We start from the raw sequence: 18,958 nt of genomic DNA, 5'->3' as shown, positions 1-18,958 counted from the left end.
ATTGCTTCGCTTTAAAAAAAATTAGCTTTTGTTTAAAATTTTAGATATTATGTTTGGTAAATAAATAAAAGGGGTTTTGTCCATTTACCCCATTTCTAGAGATTTTTTTCCCACTTACCCCATTAAGTTTTTTTAATTCTCTCTTACCCAATACACTCTAAGGGAGTCTTCCCTAATACCCCATTAAGATTTTTTTTTTGTTTTTAATTTTTTTTTAATACCATTTTACCCCTCACCCCTTTGTTACTTAGAGAGAGAGAGAGAGAGAGAAAATGGAAGAGAGAGAAACCATAGGAGACTTCGCCGGAGCCCGTCACCGGCAGCCGGAATCCGGTCACCGGCCGCCGGAATCCGGTCAACTTTCGCCGGAATCCGGTCACCGGTCGCCGGATTCCGGTCACCGGCTGCCGCCCACCGGAATTTGCTGAAAATCTCACCGGAAAGTTTTTTTGCCCCCAATAGACATGTATTGCCCCTTAATAGAGGGGCAATAGACGTCTATTGCCCCCCAATAGACGTCTATTGCTCCCTAATAGACGACTATCAGCCATGTATTGCCCCCCAATAGACGACTATCAACCATGTATTGCCCCCCAGTAGACGTCTATTGCCCCCCAATAGACGTTTAGATTACCGAAATGGTAATTAATCTTCCTAAAACTATACAAATAAAACTTTGATTAAAGAAAAAAAACGAGGAGATTACATCAATTCAAAACGTCTATTGCCCCCCAATAGATGTCTATTACCCCCCAATAGACGCTTTAACAGATGTCTATTGCCTCCCAATAGACGTCTATTGCCCCCCAATAGACATTCAATTTTTTTTTTCTTTTCTGTCCCATTACTTAAAAAAAAAAAAAAAAAAAAAAAGATTTAGGCACCCAGAAATGCTCTGGGCACCCACCTCTTCACTTTTTCGCCGGTTGCTGTTTCAGGGGAAGACCCTAGAAAGACCAGGACGATGACCGAGACCGGAGAAGGACACACAGTAGCTGTTTTGGGGCAAAAACGGCGGCGTTGGCAGAGGAAGAGCGTCGAACTCGCAGAGAGAGAGCACCGGTTGAGAACCCGAACCTGTCTTCCCCTTTCTCGACCGCAAATCCTCCGATTCCGATTCAGATTCAAAACTCCAGTTCACTCTTAGCGACGACGCCGCTTTGAAGTCTCCGATCAGCAAGGCCCGATTGGACCCGCAGCTCTAAGCTCGGAGAAGACGAACGCCCTCAGATCGGTGATTATCAGAGTCGAACTCGAAGCGATTGTAGTTGGTGTCGTAGCTGCTGGGGGCCACAGGCTCAATCTTGGAAGGTGCGGAAGAAACAAGGCCTGGATCGGTTCGTCGTCGTCGCGCCTCTCGCCGGGACCGGTGATCTGTACGTACGGGGAGGGAGAGAGAGAGAGAGAGAGAGAGAGAGAGAGAGAGAGAGAGAGAGGAGAGATAAGAGAGAGTGGCTTTGATGTAATTGTATAATTAAGCTGAGGGTAAATTTGACATTTTCTTTGAAATCGGGTTAGTGGGAATAAAAATCTGTTGCTGGGGTAAGTGGGATAAATTTGGCCAATTTTGGTGCATTTGGTCAAGGACCCTAAATAAAAAGCAGCTTTAATTGAAAGTTATAGGTCACTGGCAGCAGATGTTAGAAGCAGCCCAGAGGTTGCTTTTAGAAGTGGTTATGGATCAAAACAAACTCTGAAGTTGTTTTATATACTGACAGCACTTTTAAAAATATTATTTACCAAACACGAAACTATTTTAATTCACAGCTGATTATTCTCACAACAGAGCAGCAACAATTTTTTTTAAAAAGTCATAGCAATTCCAAACTAGCCCTTAGTTAAAAAGGATGGATCCCCAAAAAGTAGGGCTGGGCACCCAAAACCGAAGTTCCGGTACAGTCCCGAAATCTGCAGGTACGGGCCGGGATTAAAATTAAAATTTTACTGTTTGGGCCTGTCCTGTCCCGTTCCAAGACAAACGGGCCCGGTACCGGTACCAGCCCAGTCCATACCGTTAAGGCCCTTCCCGTCCCGTTTTTATTAAATAAATTAAATCTTTAATTGTTTTATATACTTGACTGAGTTTGATTGGATGATTTAGTCAAATATATGGGAACATGAAAGAATGACCACACCTGATCACTAAACCTATTACCAATACTAAAGCGCTATCTCTCCGTGAACAGTAAATGTCAAATTGATTTACTCATTTGCCCCTGTTTTTTTCTTATTTACGGTGCTACCATTGCATCCCTCCCTCCCGAGTAAATTACAGCCTACCCTGCCACTTGTTGATCTGCTGAGCAACCATGGCGTGTCGAAAGCTGCGCAGACAGAAAAAGGAGAGAGAGAGAGGTTTTCTTCTCTTCTACCGACCAGCACTGCATCAGTTTGCCTGACATGCACAGAAAGAAGAAGAGGGGGACGAGAAGAAGAAGAAGAAGAAGAGGAATCTGTAGAGATGTTGCACTAAGTAGTATACAGTCTATCGCAGCTTGCAGGAGTGCTATCAATTCTTCGTTGTTTAAGCATTGGCTGAAGAACACCGAGAGTGAAAATGGGATTTTACACGGCGTGTGTGATTATGATCTGTTTCTCTATTGCATTAATTAATTTGTTGTCTTCATTTTAGTGATTAGTTCTGCACCTGCCTGGGATTTAAGTGGACAAACAGAGGAGGGACTGTGTTATAGTCACTGAGTTCGCGAAGCCCCTGATTGCCTACTGCATGTAAGATTAGGCCAATTTAATTATATTAGTTCAATTTTGTGATTGTTTACTTTCTGCACAGATCAAACTTTTGGAGAAAGAATAATCTGTGTGATTGAATTGTGATGCTAACAATGAAAACTGATTAGACATGACTAAAAATGGGTGAAGGTCATATTTTCAAGCTTTCCTTGGCTTTTCAGTTCAGATATTATGGGAGTGGTATTCTTCTGTTTTGATTGTGACCAGACATTACTATTTTGTTTTTTTCAAAACTTCATTTGCTTTTGTGTTGTGGTTAGTTACTTTGAAGGAGATGTGTTTCTACAGATTTATTAATGTAATATCTGACTATTAACAAATTAGATAATGGCGATTAATGAAAAGAAGTCTGTTTCTACTGTTAATGTTATTAAGGGTTTCTCGCATAATGGTGATTGATGACAAAAATTGAATTCGTTTTTTTTTTCTCTCCGTTTTCTGGACGTGTACTGTTCTTTCTGTGCGGATTATATAAAACAGTACTGTATGTGGGGTTAAGCAGTTATCTGAGTTTTTCATTAATATTTCAGCTCTAGCAAAGTGTCCCACTATGCTCAATTTGACATCAAACTATATGATTGCATTTAAAAAGGAACTTCCTCACCTGCACACCCTTTGTTCTTATAATTACCATGCCTGTAATTCTGTCTTTTCTCTTCGTATTTGATATGAATAACTTATATTTTTCTTTTTTAGGCCCTTGACTGGTGGTGGACAAAAGAAATCTTTGTTTGGGAATTTAATTACTGATACAACTCAGTACAGTAGGAAGGTGACCAAGTAAGTACTTTTCTGAGTCATTTTGATCATTGTTGGTTTCTGACAAATCTTTTCTTGCTAAGAACCCTGATTTAACTGTAGGTGGGAATTTTTGATGCCATGAACAGTGCAAAGAAAATTTGGTTTAGGTATGATGTTTATGATGGTTTTTGGGTGCATTTGACTGCAAAGTTTGAAATCAGCGTAGTTTCTGTGCCATAAGATTGCCACCTTGCTGACTTGATTGTGTGCCAAAGTGGAGAGGACAAGAAAGCTAAATTGAAAATAAAGGTTGTAGAAGAAATCCTGACAGAAAAAAAAAAGGAAAAATTATTGCTCCGTTCTTCTTTTGAGGCTTTAAGGTTTATCCCAGCTTCTGTATTTTGGGAAGTTCCTTGGTTTCTGTTTTGTATCTTTGTATTCATTAATTTAGTAGTGTACTGTTTGAATAAATTTGATATACATCAAAAAGAGAGACCAAAGTTTTCTAATGGTCATTGGTTAACTCTCATTGTTTTGAATTCTGTCTTCTTTAATTATGATTGGTTTAAATTAGAGGTGAAATCAAACAGTGTTGCTACGTAGAAAAGTAAAAGTGGATTGATTCTGATGAAAAAAGTATCCGTCTTTGTAAATGAAGATATTGGACAGGTAATGATAATACCACCACCACCACCACCACAATTTGAGGTTTATCATTTTGATCAAGAATCAAGTGCTTTTTATTCTAATAGCATATGTTGTAAATTGTTGGCAACGACAAATCCCGCGGCAAAGCGCGGGTGCCATCGCTCGTTTAACCTAAAAGGCTAATTCGATCCCCAATACTCAGATTTGAGACTCTTTTCTCCACTCTCCAGTTCCTCTTCTATTCTTCATCTAAATCCCTGATCCCCAATTTCTTTCCAATTTCCCCAAATTTTCTCTTGTTCTTCAGTAATCAGTATTGATTTCACTTCCAGTCCATTTCACACTTCGATCATCTCCAGTTCAGTTCTTCGATTCAAATTTTGATGGCTAGAGGAAGATTGGAAGAAGCAAGTTGCTCATCCACCTGCTTCGGGGCTTGAAGACCATTCATCTCCAGTTTGGTTCTTCTTAGTTAAATGAATTAGGCTGAGTTAATTTGTAAGTTTAATTGGTAACTTGATCTATAGTCTTACAATCTCAGTAAGCAATTATGCAATTGTTCATGTATGAGATTTTTATGTTGATTGTCTGATCTTAGTATAAACTTGAGTGATTAACTAGGGTTGATCAATCATCAACGTGTATAAGCTTGGGTGATTAACTAGGGCTGATCAATCATCAATGTATAAGCTTGGGTCATATATTATAACCAATGATTATATGATGTTGTTTCAGTTTGCCGTCTGCAGGTTATATATATATATATGATGAATGAAATGAATTAAAGTTCAAAACAGCTCTCGTCCCGAAACCGTTCCGGGCCCGTACCGAACCCGTTCGGTTTCGGTACCAGTTTTGAAAAACCAACATCCCATCCCGACTTATAATTCCGGGTCCGGGATCGGGATTACCACAATTTCGGCCTGTCCTGGCCCGTGCCCAGCCCTACCAAAAAGAAAATAAAAATAAAGACCAAAAATCTAAAAAAATCTATGGGCCCAAAGCACCCAAGCCCACAAAATAAAGATTCCCAAAGCACGACCACAGTAATTCATCATGTAGAAGAAGGAATAATTTTGAGACAAAGGAGAACACATTACCCCTGATTCAATTGCCCTGTTGATCAAAAGGCATAGCAACTTGCAAACAAATGATGACTACCAAAAACAAGAGGAGCATACTGATCCATATGGGCCTAACCATCACCATCACCTGCATCGCATCACCACCCACTAGATGGCCAATCTGACTACTGACCTTTTTAGTCATCCATTTTGAGCTTTACAAACCTAGACCAAGCCCAAATCCGAACAACCTCAGGGAGGAAACCGAACGGCACCAAACTCCAGCAATCACCATTGTGTAGTCTGCATTGATCGAGTCACATACACCTAAGCTTTTGCAATATATATATTTTTTTTCATTTATCAGAAAAAAGAAAAAAAGAAAAAAAAATAGTGGCCCACTCTTTGCTACAGTGATATAAAACGGCATTAATCCGGAAACTCTTCTCTTAATAATTGTATAAATTTTAGGATAAATAACTCTTCTTACAAGTTCAAAGATAACATTCACAAATTTTGGCTCTCCATTAATGTAATAATAATGAAATTCAACCTAACCACGACAAGTAATTCAGTATTTGCGTTCAAACGCTGTGTTGATTTAGTGTAATTACTGAATTATAAACGTAAGCAAGGGAGTTCTGCAATGCTTTGTTGGCCGTCTGAGCTCTGAGCAAATTAACAATCCAAAAGGAGGGTTTAAAAAAAAAACCTCCCAAAAAAACAAAATACAAAAAATCCCATATATAGCTCCCCCAGGTACAACCATCCCCACATGAACCTCATTTCTGGTAATCTGTCTCTGCATGCTTGTTTCCGTTACCGAGTTATTGGGCCAAAAAGCCCAACTGCCACCGAAGCTTCAACAAACCCCAGCCATCCCCCCTCCCACACGGCATTTGGCTCTCGCAAAACTCGGATCCCATTCCCTCTTTATATCTCTCTCTTTCCCCTTTTCTTTCGCAATTCAATTCCCCAGTTTTCAAATCCCTCTCACAACCCCCTCTTTCTCCGTTCCTCTCTCGCCGTCGTCCGGTGATTGGGTTTCAGACGACGAACTGGTAGCTGGCTGAGGGAGTCTGAAACGTCAATCTCTCAGATAATGTGCGAGAGATAAAAAAGAAAAGAAAATTGTGAAAGGGACGAAGGATAGAGAGAGCAATTGCATGATAGTAAAGAAGAAGACAATGGAGGTCGAGAGGATTAGGCAGTTATCTCTCCTTTGGTGCGGAACCAAATTCGTAGCTCTCGTGGGTGCAAATCACACCTCCGCCAGATTCTGTGCCCGCTAAACCCAATAATGTTCTCCGTTGCTGTTTTCCCTCTCGATTTTCTCTAACGCATTGCATAACATTTGCAATCTAGATAGGATTTTCCCGCAATTATTCGTCGGTCGGTGCTCGCGCTGTTGTTTTCTGATCAGATCTCGACAAAAATGATGATGGAATTGGCCGGCGGTTTTAAGGCCAAGCACGGTCATTTCAGGGCCGGACTGGATTCCGGCGAGATTTTGGTGATCAAGCTGCCTGATGTGAAGGTACTGCGTATTATTTGCCGGTCAGTTTTTCTGGCTTTGGTTATGCTCACACTGCCCTGCATTGGGTCTATTTTTAAGCGTGTAACTGTTTCTGAATTGGAAAGTAGTGGGTCTGAAATTTTCAAATTTGAGCAATTGGGTTTGCTTTTCAATGATTTGGCTGGTGAAGGCCTTCGCAGGGAGGGTGACAAGTCTCTCATTGTGAGTCCTGGCAATGTTGGTATGATTCATGCTATTCGTGGTTTGAATATTGATGATAATGGATTTGAAATTGCTATGGATTCTGATTCGGAGAGAAAGAGCTCGGTCAAGGACGAGTCTGTGGATTTTGTTTTCGCATTTGATTTAGGTGATGCTAAATTTGTGGATCGCGTCTTGAAAGTTGGTGGCATTGTTGCTGTTCCTCTAAGCAATGACCCTTCAAATGCTTTTAGCAAAAAATCCAATTACAAGATTGTGTATCTTCGCCGATACGCTTCAATTTTTGTGGCAATGAGGAAGACCGGTCCGGCTGGTGAGCTGCAGGAGAATCCCGGCCGCCGGCGGCTTTGCCAATTTGGAAGTGGGGCCAAGGAGGCCGTCCTGCAGGGTCTTGAAGATGTGTTGCTTGAGCCACCAAGACGTGCTTTGGCAAAATCAAGCCAGTACTTGAAGAAGATGAAGTTCCTTCCTTACCTGTTGGGGAATTCTCTTGAAAATTACGAGCGCCGTGTGTTTGTTAATGTGGACTTGAATGAGAAAAAAGGTGGCGCAATTGAATGGTTTCATCAAAACTACCCGAAAATGAATACGGATTTTGAAGTACACAACCTTGAAATAGAAGAACAACAAGACGAAGAAGCTTCAAGCAAGCCGCAGACTGATGTTTCGGATTGGCTAAAGGAGAATGTGAAGGAAGAGGACTATGTTGTGATGAAAGCAGAAGCAGAAGTTGTTGTGGATATGATGCAGAAGAGCACAATCTGTCTGGTGGATGAGTTGTTTTTGGAGTGTAACAATGAATGGTGGCAGAATGGAAAGAGTGACAAGAGCAAGAGAGCTTATTGGGAGTGCATTGCTCTACATGGAAGGCTAAGGGATCTAGGAGTTGCTGTGCACCAGTGGTTTCTATAAGAAGGATATCAAATTGATTTCAGGATCAAAGTTTGCTGCTTTTTTTTTTTCTGTCTGAATTTTAAGAGAGTGATTGATGTTTGGGTTTGGATGTGTTTGAATTAGCTAATAAGTACCAGTTTGTTTGTGTTTGCTGGTCTTGTATGAACATGGCTTCCTTTTTCAATTGTAAGGGTTGATATGGAGATTGACTATGTATGATTCTCCTTTGACCATTGGTGTTGGAGCTATTTATCTAAAAATGAATAAAGATTTGAGTATTTGATTATTGGTGTATTTTCTTTCTCCTAGTCATCTTGTCCCATTGAAAATGAAAGGTATCATGATCTAGGGCTCTAGGCTATTCCTTTTCTATTCTTCTTTGTCTGTCCTATTTGACTTTGAGGACTTGAATCACTTGACCCTTTGTTTTCTAAATGAAATTATGATTTGCTTCAAAGAGTTTTGATTGATGTAGTCTTTGAAAATACTGATTTCTACAGAACACATATTTGAATAAAGAGAGAAATGGTTGGTATTCTGATGTCATAGTTTGAGTCAGCTCTCTCCATTTATTGCACGGCACCAAATAGAGACTGGAGAGTGGAGGGTAATGACAAATTGGGGCTCTGTGAACCACTGATTGGGATGGTGACTTAAAAATTAGGATCCTCCTCCTCCAGCAAGGCACACCTGGTGAATGGTGATGGTACCATCCAGACTAGACTATAGAAAAGGAGCTTAGAGCAAGTGCACCCGTAGTCAAGAAAAGGCAAAGTCGAGAAGTCAAGAATTCGACCAGTCAAGTTACTGTTCACTGCCACTGGACATGGGTTTGCACCCGTTGTTTTTCTTGACCGGTCAAGACTGTTCATCTTTCACTGTTCATCAATTTTAACTATATACATGTTAATTGTAAGCCGTAGGATTGCCCATTTAATTGAAATGAAGGGCTGAGATTAATTGGCCGTTAGGCCCAGATTTCAAATAGGACCAATGGCTACCTTCCACGTGGCATGCCGGCCCCCCTCTCTCTGTCGCTACGCGACAAGCGACTGGCTTCACCTTCTGTGGGTTGCGGCGCCACGCGTCGGCTTGTTGTCCTCTACTTCCCTCCCTTGGCGCGTCGTTGGTTGCTGAGAAGTGCTAACGTCAGCCACGTGAAGGGCTTGGCTTGTGTGGCATGTGAGCTTGGCCGGTCATCAAAATAGTCATGGAGATGACTATTTCCTTGGCTGTAGTCATGAAGGGCTGGGTTTTGCCCGGTCAAACTTCTTCCGCTGCAAACTGATTTCTCCTTCAGTCGGTTACCACATCAGCAATAACTTGACTATGACCAGTCAAGTTCACACCGCTGAACTTGCTCTTAGAGGCTGGACCTATGTCATATGACAAATTAGATCAAATGCATGTTCCAAATCATTGAAATTGCTGGCAACATGAATGCCAAGGACTATAAGAATATAAAACATTTATGTGAAAATGATAGAAGTCGCTATTCTTGACATGTAAGGAGATATTGAGGGAGTACACGTATTTGCTTATTTTAAGTCTTTTTACATTATTTAGGCACATAATGACTTAAAAATGGGTGCGGCTATTGCCACCCTATTATTTTCTTTGTTCACCATATTTGCTCATTACACCCGGCATTTTAATTTCAATTATTAAATTTTCTTATCTAACCAATTTCTCTTTCCAGAAATATCCTTATATGACATATTCAATTAAAAAAGAAAATTTTTTTTAATGAAAATCTCTCATTTACTTTATATCAATTAAAAAAATAAAATATATTAAAGTTTCCTAATAAAATTATAATTTGATTTACTTCCATTTTTTTAATTTTTAAGATTAAATTCAGTTTACCCCCCTGACCTTTGGAGCTTTGGGGCTAAAATTAGACTGGTCCTTAAACTTTTTTTTTAATCAGACTGGTCCTTGTACTCTCAAAAGACATCACCCGAGTCTAAAGTTTGAATTTGCCTCCAAATGTGACGTCACCATAGCCGTTGGAGCCGACATGGGGGCCCACAGAAATCCTTTTTAAATCGTAAAGGAGGGCAGAATGGACAATGTGATCTATTTGGCTCCCAAATTTAAATTAGATCCTAATTTAATCTCAAATATGGCTGATTCACCAAAACATGTGTTGAAAGATCAAAAATTGGACCCTAACCTCCAAAATTTCCAGAAAGTCATCAAATCTTGCAATAACAATCAAATGAACAGTAATAGCAAAAGATGACTAAAATCACAAATTTTGCAGAGAAGCTTGTTCATAATTACCATAATAGATGCGTAAATGTGTGTTTACATCCAAACTAACAAAAAACAACAGTTTGGATTGAGGTGCACAAAAATCTAGGTCTAATCATCTATGCAAAAAATTAGACCTTGCAACCATGCGACACAGCACATGGTTGCACAAAAAAGTGCACAATGCATCTATAAATCCTAACCTTGGCTGCATTCCTATTTTGCAACATTCCTTGCATTATCCCTGATCCTCACAGATGACCTTGACGAACCTTGGGAAGCTTGTGGTGCAGAAGCTGCTTTACCCTTGCTTGAAGCCACTTTACCATTGTTTGAAGCAGCTTTCGGTGGTCTTCCTCTGGTTGGAGTAGATCCTCTTGCTTCCTTTGTTGTTTCCCTCTTTTCATCCCTCTTTTTCTGCAGCAATGACATGTATATATACATTCAGAAGCAACCACTGACCAACAAAAGCATCAAACAAAAATGTAAAATGAATTTACCTTTGCTGCCTTAGCTCTGAGTTCATTCTTACTCTTCAAGGGCTCTTTGGTACCCTTTGGCTGTGGTAGATAAGTTTGTTAGTGTATGATTAGTCCATAATATTCCAATACATTTAAGAACCCTCAACAATCTCTCTGGTGCAAAAAATACCTGAGAAGATGATGCCTCTCCATTGTTCAGCTTTCTCTTCTTGCCTCTCCATTGTTCAGCTTTCTCTTCTTGCTACCCTTGGCTGCTGATGTCTTTGGTGGGAGGTGTCTATGACAACTCTTAATATTGTGACCTAATTGGTTACAGTTGGAGCACCTCAGAGATTTCTGCACCCTTCCAAGCTTGGGGCCTTCATTCTTTTTCTCAGAAGCATCCTTAAACCTTTTGGTCCTTGGCCTTCCAGGCTGCCTGTTGTACTGTGGGGGTAGGATGGCAGGTTCTTCACTTGGGATCCACAAGTCCATCCCATTTACAGGTTGGACTGTGTTAGAGTAAGCAACCATGTAAGTCTTGGTCAGGTAGCATACATCAACATAATCTTCAGGCTTCTCTCTCATGAAGTTGATGGCTGATATGGCATGCTTGCAAGGGATCCCAATTAGATCCCATCTCCTACAAGCACAAGCCCTTCTGCCCAGATCCACCACATACTTGCTGCCTCCAATGCTCTCCACTTCAATTTTGTGGCTCCCAGTCCCATTAGGGATGCAATCTGTTGCAGATTTAACCTTGTTCTTCTCCAGAATCTGCCTTAGCCTGGGGCAGATAGGGTCCATAACTTTGCTCATCTTCTCTTTCCTGATTGCAATCCTCTTCATCATCCTCACCCTAATTTCTTCAAAGCATGTAATGACTGGTTTGGACCTTGCAGGTAGGATACATGCATTGAAACTCTCTGAAAGATTGTTCAACAACACATCACACTTCAAAACGGTGTTGAAGTGGGCTCTGCACCAGTACTTAGGGTTTCTCTTTGGATCTTCAAAGTGTAAAACAGTTGACATTAATGCATAAGTAATGTGAAGGTAAAAGCATAAGCAACCACCCAGGAGTTATTAGCATAATTATGTTACCTGTTAGCCATTTATGAGCCTCTGAATCCATCTGGTTCATCAAAACCATCTCTTTGTGGTAATAAGCCATGGTTGTGGACTTGGCAACTGCCCACAGCTGATCCTTCATCACCTTGCCAGGGAATAGCTTGTTGAAATTAGTCCACAAGTACCTAACACAGAACCTGTGATCAGCTAGTGGCACCACATCTTCACATGCAGGTAGAAGCCCCTTTTGTTTGTCTGAAATGAAGGTGAAACCATTTCCTTCACCTGTGATCTCCAAATCCTTAACCAAAAGCCTCAAGAACCAGTCCCATGAATCCTTACTCTCTATCTCTACTTGTGCATAAGCAACCACCCAGGTTGTGTTATTAACATCCACCCCCACTGCTGATAACAGCTGACCACCATAGGCACTCTTGAGGTGACACCCATCTAAGTCCAGCAATGGTCTGCATCCAACTTTAAATCCTTGCTTCAATGCCCCCAAACAAATGCACGTCCTCTTGAATAGGGGCAGCTGGCCTGGATTATTGAAGTCACACTTGATGTCCACAGTTGTATTTGGGTCCACCCTCTTAAGCTCCTTAGCATAATCATGCACCCTTGCATATTGCTCCTTCATGCTTCTCTCAAGCATACTCAGAGTAGTCCTCTTAGTTCTATAGGCTTGTTGGAATGAGACCTTGGCTCTAACAGCATCTGCCATCACTTGCTGTAGGGACTCTGAGACATCAAAACAATAAATGATATGACAAAATTGACCAAACCACACAGTGAATTGAAAAATTGTAAGGAAATTGTAAATTGGAAAATTAATACCTGTTGAGATATGAGGGTTGAGCTTGATATGCTCAGCAAACCTCTGGACTAGATATGGTGTTTTCACCATAGTGTTATCCAACACTCTAACACAGTTGTGCTTCCCAACATATGTCTTAATCTGCAAGGTGCTCTCATGTTGCATTTTAGATGCAAACAGCTCAAAATCACAATTTTCAGCCTTACAAATGGCCTTGACTCTGTCTCTATCATTCTTCAAAAAAAATCACCTCCCAACCATCCTGAATTGCTCTCTCCCTTAATGCAGCTCTGAGTATCTTTGTTGTGGCAAACTTCATGCCTTTGCAAAAATGAGGGTATTTCATGTCTATCTTTGGATTAAACTCTGGAAACTTGTCTTGCACCACATCCTCATCACTATTGTACTCATGCCCAATCCCTTCCTCATCTGAGTCAACTGCTACAAACATTGGCTCATTGTCTTCAACATCAGTTGCTTCATCCCTCTCATCTTCACTAGCCTCAGAAGCCCCCTCCTTGTCACCTACTTCTGGTTCTGTTAACCATTCAAAAAGAAAATCATCATCAACCCCATAACCTGCATACTCATCATCATCCTTAGCTGGGTTGTAGTCATCATCATCATCAGATCCTTGCTCATCTCCCTCACCACCCTCATCTTCATCAACAACAGTATCATCTTCTTCATATATGTGCTCATCTTGAAAACCATAATCCAAATCATCTTCAAACTCATCTTCTTCAACCAACTCCACTTTCTTATTTCCTTTATCAGATGGATCAATTGTGGGAGCTCTACTTGTCTGAGTTGGAATTTCCTCAGGCCCAGTTATCTTCAAAGCAGGCAGAGGCTTCCTTGAAGCACAAACCTTATATGTTTTGGCCTTCACATGATGCTTTTGAGGTGAAGGAGGGAGCTCTTCAATCTTCATAGAAGACTTCGGCTTCCTTGGTGAATCAGGCAGCTCCTCTATGACAACCCTGGTGCTCCCGGCTTGACTATCCCAAAAACCTGGTATTTCTTGCTCATACATGAAAACATCATCCTCTTCTTCAAAGTCATCTCCATGCAAGTCTCTGTGGTCAAGGTATAAGATCACAAGCCTAATCTCTGGCACACAACAACACATTGTCACCACATCTCGGTCAGTATTTAGCTTGGTGGTTGCATCTTCCTCAGACCCTATGGAGTAATAGTAATCAATCATTCTCCCAACATAAGAAGGATTGATACCCCTCACCATCCCATCCACCTCAGTTAAACTCATCTTGTTCTTGTCGACATTATCGTAGTAGCTGATGCTTCCACCGACATACTTGTGTCCTAAGTGATCGAAGTATCCACCATGATATACTTTGCAGGTAAAGTAATCGGGATGTACTGCAATTACGAACAGATTCAATTACAAAAAAAGGAATTCATATCCAGCACAAATATATACCAGAAAACCCTAGACAGATACAAAGCACAAAATATACCCAAGACAGAAAACCTTGTACTTATGCTCACATTCTCATAAATACTCACCAACCCAGTTTTCAAAGGCTACCAACAACTAAAATCCTAAAAAATCAATTCTTCTGTAGGACCACATAAGCACTTATGAGGACCACTTTGGTTAATCAGCAGCATTAGCTTCCCAACAACAACCACATGCAAATCTATTATTCAATTTCACAGTGATATAATAAAGTATTTCGAAACCCTAATTCTCGCAACCCCCAAATCAGAAGGTTCCAAATCCTAATCTGTCAAAACAATAAAGTGAACTAAAAACCCCATAAATACGAACATTCCAAACCCTAAATTTCCAGATCCAGTAACTGAAGACCCAATATTTTTGGAATCGAATGCCCTAAATCGGATAACCAGAAACAAACAAATCCCCAAAACAAAAATCAACATCAGTGAAGCAAACCCAAAACAATAAACCACCTAAATCATTTGTAACAATCTTAAATTCAAATCCCTAACTCACCGTAATTCGAAAGATCTTCGCCTCCATTCTCCAATTGGGGTATCCATTCATCTGCCCCAGCCATGCTGAGTACTGTCGCCTTGATCTTCTGACCTAGAAATAGCTTGATTTGGGGATTTTGAATCTGGGTTTCGACAGTTGAAGATGATGCGAGCGAGAGAGCGAGAGCAGGAGAGTGGGTGAGTGAGTGAGTGAGTGAGTGAGTGAGTGAGCGAGTGAGTGAGTGAGTGAGCGAGTGAGTGTTTAGTTCGATTACGGGTTCTGTAATCGAGATATAATGAGAAAAAAAAAATTGTAATGGAAGGTATTTTAGACGTTTCGTCAAAAATGTCAGAACAACAGTCAAATTTGGGCCCCCATGTCGGCTCCAACGGATATGGTGACGTCACATTTGGAGGAAAATTCAAAATTTGGACCCGGGTGATGTCTTTTGAGAGTACAAGGACCAGTCTGATTAAAAAAAAAGTTTAAGGACCAGTCTGATTTTAACCCCAAAGTTCAGGGGGGTAAACTGAATTTTTTCCTAATTTTTACATTCAGTTTTAATCTTCGTCTATTTTAATCTATATCAAAAAATTAGTAAGTTAACAACTATGAGCAATGAAAGAAGAGATTGCTTTTTTTTTTTTTCGTGTTTTAAATTTGTACTTTCGGTGTTCATAAAGGATATTCAAAGATTTTGATGAAGTTAACACTAATGGTTTTGTGAATTGAATAAGAATTAACGATGAATATGCACGAAAAAGACAGAAAAATAGTAATAAATTCAAATTTGAGTGGAGAAGATGAAGACTAATGTTATTCGATGAGAAATTAAGTAGTTTTGTATTTTTATTCAAAAAAAAAAAGTAGTTTTGTATTTAATTAATTACTTATGTATTTAATTTTCCTTACAAATTAATTTGGATTTAGAAAATTAATGTACTTATTTGTAATTTTACATTTGGGTAATATAGTCTTTCAATAATTCACATATTTGTAGGGTGAACAAAGAAAATGGTAGGGTGGTAATAGCCGCACCCCTTAAAAATTCATGGTCACCTACAATTGAATTTGAATTCATTGGTTTTATTTAAATACTTAAAAATATTTTCATCTAATCTCAATCTTTAAATTTAAATTCAAATATAAATGATCATACATTTTATAATCAACGGTGACCGCGTGAACGTGTCTGATATCATATATCCGATTTAATTTTGAGCTAGGCTACGACTATAGTGCTGCAGGAAGTTCACGTCTACTTTACAATAATGTCGTGTCATAGATTCTTCTCATATCTAGATTGTTTCAGAAAATTTTCTTTTGAGAAATTTCTCTAGTCCAACCCCAAGAAAAAATAAAATAGAAAAACATAAAAAAATCCAGACGGGCCGGGTCTCGGATTGAGAGCGAAACCCAGGACCGGTGCCACACAAAACGAACCGGAGCTCCGAAATCAAACCACGCTGGATTGAAGGAACTATCTGGGGGGTGGGCCCCACCATTTCGTCAATTTGAAATATTTGAAACAACAAAGAAGATCGAACAGATAAAACTCCGAGAAATCTGAAATCCACCACCAAACCCAAACTCATCTCCGATTCAACGCCACTGAAATCCCCACCGTCAAATCCCCCAAGGTAAAAATCTTCACCAATTTTCACTGCTCTGAAATCCCTGAAATTCTAGGGTTTCAGTTTTCCAGCTATATTTTGGGGATCAAGGTGAACTCATCGATTTTGTTTGGTTTGATAATTGTAGTTACAGTCCCAAGTTGATGGCTCGGATAAAGCCGCAGGCTCTGTTACTTCAGAGCAAGAAGAAAAAAGGACCGACTCGAATCAGTGTCACTACCATAGTTCTGTGCAATCTAATCATCGCTTTGATCGCCTTGTCCTTGGTCGCCACTTATCGCTATTGGTCCAGAAGGTAACATTTACTTTCGATTCATCCGTGATTCTTTGAGATTGGTAATTTCAGCTACTGAAAAATCGGTTGTGGTTACTAATTTTAGGTCACTGGATCATACCGGGTCTGACTTTTCTGCTGCAGAGGTAATTAGATTTTGCTGTTGGGATAGCTGTCAGTAAATATGTGCTGTTTGACTGAGTTTATTGATTTGTGTTCCCCAGGAAATGGATGCGTTTTCGAAGAAGGATGATCTTCCCGGTTATGCTGTAAGTTTTCTACACATTTTATTTCTCTACATGCTGTTTTTTATGTTATATAGCGTGAGAGACTGCTACCTAGGCCGCTAGATTTAAGATGATTAGGCTTCGTTTGCTTTGACTATCAGTGCTTGTCTATCCATTTTTGGTTGTAGATGAGTATTGCAGGACTTTTTTCGTTGCTTTTAAAGAAAAACTTTAGTGTTCTATTTGGAAGTTTGGAATACATGGTAAATGAGCAATTATTAATATTGAACCCGGTGAATGTAATAACAAGCAAGTTTTGGATGCCAATTTCAATGTTGTTGAGATTTGTGTGCTGCAATGCAATGTTGTTCGTAAATAAACTTCATATTCAGTTATAGCCTTATAGGAAAGTGGAAAACTTTAAGTCACAAGGATTGCTGGATTGGTTTCTTTAGAGCACTTCATTCGCTGTTCTTGCTGCTGACATATTAGGTTTGCCTATTTGATTTGGTGTAACACAGACCAGTGTATCTGCTTTTGGATGTTGTTACTTACTTCCTCTCTTTCCCTACCACATTGTTTTCAGATTTTAAACACATCAAAAGGTTTAATCACAGTGGAACTTTACAAGGATGGTTCTCCAGAGGTTGTGGATAGATTTCTTGACTTGTGGTAAGTATTCAATAATGCATAGACCCTTAATTTTTACTTGGATACATGTACAATTTAGTTATCAAAAATCATCCTATTTGAAGCTTAGTTTACCAATAGAGTGAGAGTATGTAAATTGAAAATAACTGAAAGTGGAACTTACTGCATAATCTTACCAATATCTGGTACTACTTGAACCTATAAAAGTTCTTATTTATATTTATTTTAGCCTTGAATTTCTTGGTGAAGCAAAAGAATCCTATATAAATATTTGTTTTTCCGATGAACACTAGCGACTACATTGCTATCAATTTTTGTTCTATCTTTCCTTTGTGAATCGTGAAATACCGTTGCTTAGAGGTTTCTGTTTTATCTGAAAGGTTACTGGTGCAGCTACTGTAGGTCTCAAGTACTAAATTTTATTAAGTGAATCATTTAGCATTAACATGTTTTTACTAAGCTTGCTTGATTTCTGCATTGTAATGGAAATATTATGATATATGGTACACCCTCATAACACTTCTAACACCTTAGTATTCAGTCAAAAGGGACACTTCAAAGGGATGCCCTTCAGTCATGTAATCAAACACTATGTAATTAAAGGAGGAGATTCCCAGGGACTTGGAGTGGCTGAAGATTGGATATCAAAAGGGAAGCTTCGTAGTCAACTTGTGACAAGGTTTGTTTCTTAAATGATCTTTGTTTCGGCTGGTATTGTGCTTTTTGTCCTAAACTGATAGAATAATCTTACTGTGTGAATCACGTAGTCCAAAGCATGAAGCTTTTATGCTTGGAACTACGAAGAATAAACTAGAGAACAAAGGATTTGAGCTAGTTATCACGACGGCACCTATACCAGATTTAAATGACAAGCTTATTGTGTTTGGACGTGTCATCAAAGGAGAGGATGTGGTGCAGGTAAATAATTTTGAGCATCTTGAGTAACCTTTTATCATGCCTAGGCTTGGATTTCTCATGTATAACCTTTTGATTTGATGTGCCAATCAGGAAATTGAAGAGGTTGATACAGATGAACATTATCGGCCTAAATCTCATGTAGGGATCACCAGTGTGACTCTAAAACGTGAGATATAAGGACAATTCAAGTCTAATGTGGAGTTTTCCTGCATGACAGAGTGCTGGTTCAAGTATCTTCTTGCCAGACTACTTTTGTGACGCTGCTACAGTATATCTTTTAGTTTTTTTTCTTTCAGTGATCCCCATGAAATATTCTCTAGTTCTCCTCCCCAATTTGATTTGTGATTTGCAGTGGGGAGGGGGAGGAGATATGATAATTTTTTAGGCATAGGTTCCATATCAGAGGTGGACAAAATACGACAATGCAGCTAATTCGATATATACATGTTTTTTGTAGTAATTGTTGTGTTCTTATTGTTTGATATGCTCTGATTCATTTTGTTCTTTTTATGCTAACTGAAAAGTAAATCAAGATCTTGCTATGTGGCTTAATTTTCTTTTCTGTCTTAACTTTAAACCTGTACAGGGCATATCCTACAGTATTAATCAAAATCTTTACTTTTGCCTTCAATTTTTTTTCACTTTGAATTTATCTGATGGACTTATATTAGTTTTTCTTCCAGAAAAAGAAAATGCATCTAGAGGTGCTTCTAATTTTCATGAGTACAACTGTTAAAACTCACATTCAAGATTTCCATAAATTGGGAGGTAATAAGGTCCAGATGTTAAAATTAGAAGTTTAGCTATAATTAAAGGGGAGTGAATTTCACACTCCTCATTCTACAATTTA

At 39.4% G+C, this 18,958-nt stretch overlaps 2 protein-coding genes and 1 long non-coding RNA gene across 3 annotated transcripts; all 3 read left to right on the top strand.

Moving 5' to 3' along the window:
* Positions 1-2,157: 2,157 nt before the first annotated feature.
* Positions 2,158-4,007, top strand: LOC133711976 (uncharacterized). The gene is made up of 3 exons (XR_009847096.1): positions 2,158-2,730; positions 3,448-3,531; positions 3,613-4,007. It is a non-coding gene; the product is annotated as an uncharacterized LOC133711976 (long non-coding RNA).
* Positions 4,008-6,639: 2,632 nt separating this feature from the next.
* Positions 6,640-7,854, top strand: LOC133711255 (uncharacterized). The gene has a single exon (XM_062137408.1). It carries the CDS (start codon positions 6,640-6,642, stop codon positions 7,852-7,854), a length of 1,215 nt encoding a protein of 404 aa, XP_061993392.1.
* Positions 7,855-15,884: 8,030 nt separating this feature from the next.
* Positions 15,885-18,660, top strand: LOC133709658 (peptidyl-prolyl cis-trans isomerase CYP21-4). The gene is made up of 8 exons (XM_062135468.1): positions 15,885-16,044; positions 16,166-16,333; positions 16,419-16,458; positions 16,537-16,581; positions 17,126-17,211; positions 17,732-17,869; positions 17,958-18,108; positions 18,199-18,660. The coding sequence occupies exons 2-8, from the start codon at positions 16,182-16,184 to the stop codon at positions 18,283-18,285; spliced, it is 699 nt and encodes a 232-aa protein (XP_061991452.1). The 5' UTR covers positions 15,885-16,044; positions 16,166-16,181; the 3' UTR covers positions 18,286-18,660.
* Positions 18,661-18,958: the final 298 nt, after the last annotated feature.

The sequence above is a fragment of the Rosa rugosa genome, chromosome 5, assembly GCF_958449725.1.
Source record: "Rosa rugosa chromosome 5, drRosRugo1.1, whole genome shotgun sequence".
Classification (NCBI taxonomy): domain Eukaryota; kingdom Viridiplantae; phylum Streptophyta; class Magnoliopsida; order Rosales; family Rosaceae; genus Rosa; species Rosa rugosa.
The sequence above is the reverse complement of the archived record's forward strand: the minus strand, read 5'-3'. Positions and strand labels throughout refer to the sequence as shown.

Bases quoted from the DNA above. Each gene is read 5' to 3' on its own strand.
- LOC133711255 (XM_062137408.1), top strand. From the start codon at position 6,640: ATGATGATGGAATTGGCCGGCGGTTTTAAGGCCAAGCACGGTCATTTC.
- LOC133709658 (XM_062135468.1), top strand. From the start codon at position 16,182: ATGGCTCGGATAAAGCCGCAGGCTCTGTTACTTCAGAGCAAGAAGAAA. The intron at 16,334-16,418 runs GTAACATTTACT...TACTAATTTTAG, and splicing joins TATCGCTATTGGTCCAGAAG to GTCACTGGATCATACCGGGT. The intron at 18,109-18,198 runs GTAAATAATTTT...TGTGCCAATCAG, and splicing joins AAGGAGAGGATGTGGTGCAG to GAAATTGAAGAGGTTGATAC.